The 6,041-nt window shown below is 33.2% G+C and overlaps 1 protein-coding gene across 1 annotated transcript; it reads right to left on the reverse strand.

Moving 5' to 3' along the window:
- Positions 1-4,600: 4,600 nt before the first annotated feature.
- Positions 4,601-5,594, reverse strand: LOC133313555 (auxin-induced in root cultures protein 12). Its single transcript, XM_061514946.1, has one exon. It carries the CDS (start codon positions 5,533-5,535, stop codon positions 4,810-4,812), a length of 726 nt encoding a protein of 241 aa, XP_061370930.1. The 5' UTR covers positions 5,536-5,594; the 3' UTR covers positions 4,601-4,809.
- Positions 5,595-6,041: the final 447 nt, after the last annotated feature.

Here is a 6,041-nt window from a genome sequence, read left to right on the forward strand (position 1 = left end):
CAGATTTTTGTTTGAGATTCACTGTTTAGAAACCTAATCTTGAACTGTTCTAGAAATTTTATTGTTGGAATATTAAATCTGAATTTTCTGTTTTAATTGAGGTATATTGTGCTTAAAATTCAGATTTCTTGTGGTTTATCATTAAGAGATTTATCTAGAACTAATTCTGAAAGTTTTGTGAAATTTTGAGAGAAATTACAAATTTGATTTTTCTGGATATAGTGTGATAGTTTCTGTTTAAATCAGAAATTTTAACTGTCCACCATTTAGATACTTGATAGTATTACATACAAGTTCCTTATTGCTGAAAATTTGAAGTTTGTGATACATATACTTGTGCTCTAAATTTCTGTATACTTCATATCATTTTGGAGCTTGTTGTTGCGGCTTATTTGATATATCAAGTGTGATAGGACATTGTAATGGGTTGATAAATTTTCTGTTATAAATATGAGATATTGTATTGTTTGTTTAAAGTGAAGTGCGCGTGTGTGGGTGCAACCGTGTGCGTTGGTGACCTTGTGCTTGGCTTGAGAGTGTGTCTCAAGACCTGGAGCCTCTAGAATCCACTATGGAGAGTGGAGGTCTTGTGTGAGAGGAGTTTGTGAACTCCGTAGGTTCGGCTTGAGAGTAGTCTCAGAACTTGGAGCAGTGTAGGTACTAGGAATATTTTTGATATTTTGTTTGATTACTTGTGCGATGTGTGTTTGTAAAATAGGTACACTTGTGATAAATAAAATATCTGCAGCAACTTCAGTATGGACGTAGCACCCTACTTAGGCTTTGTGGGTGTGAACCGTGATATATCGTGTGTCTCTTGTCTCTTTGATTTAATTTCTGAATATTCTATTTAGAGACTTAAGGTAACACTGATTTCTGGTTTGAAAGTGCTATAGCGATTTTCTGGTGACATATTAAAAGTGCTGTAGCAGAATTAATATTTTCTGTTTTGTTTAAGAAAATTGTATTGTTGCGTTTATACTCTATAAATTGCTAAGGTACGCTTTCAGTTACTATATTGTTCTTAGCATTGTGAAAAATTATTTTGGGCATATAGGGACTAAAGAAAAACTGTGTGATTGTTTATTGAATTCAAATAGTAATATAAATTGATAACTGTCAATCTTATTTAATTGGTGTGGTGATTGAGCTTAATAGTTCAACTTTGTCTAGACATATCATTCTTAAGGATCTACTAAGAAAAAGTTTTTGAAAAAGTTTAGAACACTTATTCACCCCCCCCTCTAGGTGTCCTGTAAGTGTCCTGTGTAAGAAGCCACTTGCCCAACAGCCAGGAAAGTTATTTCCAAGTAAGCTCTTGATTTAAGGAGTTTTCTCCTTCTTTGTTGTTCCGCCATAATCCAGTAGGATGTTGGTTTGGATGTCTGTGTGTTTGTATGCCTGAATATGTTAGATGTTTGGTATAATTGCATTCATGTAGATTATGTTATGTGATATATTTGAATGATATGTTATGTTTTATAGTATATGGTTATTGAACAATGAACACTCTCCATGAGGACTTAGGTGCTAAGAGAATTATGTACGGGCTATCCGAGGAAGGAATTACTCTTCCAGAAGTCAATTATGAATTATGATTGTATGATTTCTGTTGTGTTTACATGTTGTATGCTATGCTTTGTATCTGACCTCTCATGCAGGAAGTGAACTCATAGGTAGAGACTACTTCATAAACCCAGAGTTTACTGAGATAGTTGAATTTTATCCCGTTTGGGGACTTACATTTCAGGTACTCCGACAGTTGCAAGAGAGCCCTCTCAGGGCAAGAGGCCAGCACATGAGTGATAGAAGACTCAACTGCAGTAGTTATTCAGTAGCATGTGTGGATTATTGTATATATTATGTTTCCATGCATGAGCAACGATCATGCATATGTTTATAGCTGATATCTATTTTGATGGGCATATGTAGCCTATGTATAGTTTTATATGTCACATGTTTGTATCAGTAAGTATTGTTGTATTGGCATGATTCCATAATACAGTAGGTGATGTATAATGAATTATATAAAAGTAGTATGTCTGCATGTTTATATATTTGATAGAATTGGCACGTGGCCAAGTTATTAAGGAATTCGTTGATGGATTCTAAACCTGTTATATATTTATGTTGTCTGTTTGGATATTCTGGATTACAGGTGATGTTTAGTGTGGGATTTATTCCCTAATTAGTCCATATTACAACAGTTATGTTGTCTGTTGAACATTATTCGGAATGATACATAATATCATATCCGAATAGTGTATGACTGTTAATTACAGTTATAGGTATAATAATTAAGGGTACTCTGCAGTTATGGGATTGTATAGAGTTTAATAAATTACGCGCGTCAATACGTAAATATAAATTAAATTAAAAAAAATTATTCACCTTTTTACAATAGGTAAAGAGTGATTAGTTAATAAGTCTTCCGCTAAAGTAATTACTTATTACATGTTTATGTAACCATATGGACGTTAGCAAATCGGCTGCAGACGGAATGTTACAATGAGAGACGAGCCATAACCTTTTTCTCAAGTCCTCACTGTTATGGTAAGGTAGCGCACCACTAATGTGTCTATGATGAGTTGCGGAAGAAAGTGAAAAATTGTATATAATAAAATTTATGTTTTTCACTTTAGGGAAAGAGGGAAGTGACCCCTAAAATGAACCTCTAATGGTTAATTCATAATTCTGGACTATGAGGCTTGTCCAAAACAACAAGAATATATATAATTTTTTTGGTAAATATAATATTACAATTTGTATTAAAAATGTTAAACAAATTCAATTGGTAAAGTTAATTAATTTCAAGAATTCGAATAATTTTTTGATTTCTTAGAAGAGTTATTGCAAAGCAAAAGAGTTACTTTTATTTATAATTAAAAATGTATATGTCTTTTAAAAAAGAGCCGCGAAAACCTCATTGCCTTTGTAAAGTATCTGATGTAAGTTAACCTTTAAGTCATGAAAAAAAAAAATTAAAGAATAGAGAATAAAAAAAAAAAATTTGAAATTCATATTGACTTTTGATAATTGAGATCGAATGGTCGCTGCCCATGCTTTGAACCTTTTTCGTTTCCGTTACATGTGAGTGCACTAAGGACAAAACCACATTCATTAAAAAACATAATTATTCAGAGCCTTGTCTCCTTCATAGTTTTGAGTCCCTGTTGCTGAGATTTGTTTCTCCCCTAAGCAAAACCTTCGTAACAAAACTTAAAAAACTACCTAAATTCATTTTACAATATTCACATACATGTTTTCAACCTTTTTTTTGTTATTTCAGGGGGCGTTTGGTACAGGAGAAATTTTTATTTGTCCGGGAATCTCAATTTTCAAAAATATAATATTTGCATTCAGTTTACGATAATATCTGAAAATTTAAAATTTAGAAAATCTCTCAAAATCCCGCGTATCAAACGCTCCCTCAGTTTCCTTCTAGTCTAACATTCTACAATGTATCTAATTCTATAGTTATTTATGGACATATTTAATTTTTTTATATAAAAAATCAATCGATGTTTGAATCCTAACAGGTCCCATTAATCCAGTTTTAAGTTTAAGTCTCTACATTTTTCAAGAATTAAAACTCTTACAAATTGCTGTCAAATCCTAATATCTAGATGAGATGCTAGTAGACCAATACCTCTTGGGTAATTATGTGATTTTTTTGGTTTACTTCAAACATAGTCAAAAATCTCGAAATGGATTACAACAAACTAGCAGCGTATGTATATAAATGGAAAAAGTGATCCACGTCCACCAATAATTGAAGGCAATAATAAAACTCCTCATCCGCTTCAATCTCAATTGTTAGCTAATTTTGTTTGATGGGAGTAGTTACGCTTATCAAGTAGTACGAAGATTACAGTTTACCAAAGTAAAGAAAAGAACATTTTGAAGACAATAAAACTCCTCAACTACTCGGTCCTCAACTGTTAGCCATTTTTTTTTTTTTTTTTTTTTATGGATTAGCAATGCTCATCAAGTATTTAAAATGTTATCAAGTCTACAAAGTAAAGGAGCGTTTAAATTGTCCTTTACTTAAAAAAAGAAAAGAAAAAAGAGCGTTTAAATTGACCTTTTTTCCTTAAAAAATTGTTTTTTTGTTTTAAAGAAGTATTATTTTTCAGACTATAATATATTTGGAAGCAAACAAAAAAAAAATTAAAGTAACACTTTTTTAATATTATTTTTTACTCGAAAGTAATTTTCAAAACATAAAATATCTGACTTTTGACCAAATTTTTTTTTTTACTAAAAATAATGCATAAAAAATCCTTCTTTTCTTCAAAATCCGACCAAACCAAACCAAGCCTTAACCCACTGTTTTTGGTTGAGTTCGTGCTGCAAAGTCCATGATATAGAAGAGAGAAGTAGTTCAACAGAAAATTGAACTACTTAATATCAATATTACAATCAAATCCTGAAGATTTTTTTTTTTAAATTCTTATAAAATATCTGATGCAAATATCTAAGTCTGTAGATTCTAAAAACTGAATTTCTAACACATAAAAATCATCTAATCTCTCCAAATCGAAATCACAATAAAATAGGAACGAAAAAAAATTAAATTAAATTAAATTAAAATGACACATACAAAGAAATCTACCAGAATCACAAAAAGAAAAAAATAGCACAAATGAGAAGTAAAAATAACCAAATCATCTAATCTCTCCATACCGAAATCACAACAAAGGAAGAAAAAAAAAGAAGCAAATTGACACATACAAAGAAATCTACAGAATCACTAAACAAGAAAAATTATTCAATGGGGTAGATCTGAGTGAGAGAAATAACCAAAGATCACATAACACTCAATAAAACCAAAACCAAACCCAAATAAAATCCCAAACCAAATCTCTCACCCATCATCAAAACCGCACTACTCTTATCAGTAGCTGTAGTGTTCCCACCCCCACTACTACTTGTGTTCCCTTTTTCAATTGCTGTGGACACCACCGTCGAAAGTGACGCTCTCGACTGAAGATTCTCCGTCTTAAACTCATGCACCGACGGTACTCCGGCGTTGACGGGCCCCACCTGCCAAACGTGGCTAAAGTTGTCAGCTTTTTCCGGCAACTTCACCCCCGCGAAGATCGTTATAACTCCGCCGGCTTCCTCGGCGGCGATGTCCCATGTCTCCAAGGAGAGATTCTTAACCGGGTCGATCTTTTTGTACGAGGTGAGGTTGAAGGGTTGAACGACGACGGTGCCGTTAGGCTTGAAGGCCATGAGTGCCTGTGTCCCCACCATGCCGCCGCCGGTGGGGTTGATTCCCCACGCCACCCAGCCGTCGGATTTCGGCGGCGAGGCGGCGTAGGCGACGGTGAGGGAGCTGTTGGTGGCGTTGTAGGTGAAGTGGAGGGTGGCGCCGAGGGTTGGAAGATCTGTGCAGTTGGCGTAGGTGCGGTTCGATGGAAGCTTCTGGGAAGCACAGGTTACGGCTGAATGTGAAGGTGAGAAGAGAGAGATGAAGATGGAAATGAAGATTCCCAAGATAAGGGGTGAAAAGGGTAAAGAAAAAGCCATTGATGAATTGAAGAGAGAGAAATAAGAGAGAGAGAAAGGGAGTGAAGGTGTGAATTTGAGTTTGAGTTTTGGGAGTGTGGGATATATAGTGGAAATGGAGTTTGTGGAGATGGATAGATGTACGGGATAGAATCAAAAAGGGAGATTTTTGGTATAAATTATTATAAAAATAATTTAATTCTATAGGGAAAAATAAGTTAACTTATATAATGAGAAATATTAAAAATAGGAAATAAATTATTTTAAATTAAATGTTTCATTTGACCTTCTTATCTGGAAAATCTCATTCATTTAATGTTTTATTTTATGAATTTATATTTAAATTTATTACCGTTAATTTATCCAGTAATAATTAATTTTTTTAACTATATTAAAATAAGACATGGGATTATTGTGTTTGATCAAAGCAAAATGATGCGACTAAAATTTGATTTTGATGTCGGGTAAAAAAAAATTTAAAGGGATTTTTTTCTGTCTGAATAGTTTTTTTTTTTTTTTTTCAAATT

Source organism: Gastrolobium bilobum, unplaced genomic scaffold, assembly GCF_033153095.1.
Source record: "Gastrolobium bilobum isolate Gb01-03AN ecotype WA unplaced genomic scaffold, APGP_CSIRO_Gbil_v1 utg1078, whole genome shotgun sequence".
In the NCBI taxonomy this organism is placed as follows: Eukaryota; Viridiplantae; Streptophyta; class Magnoliopsida; order Fabales; family Fabaceae; genus Gastrolobium; species Gastrolobium bilobum.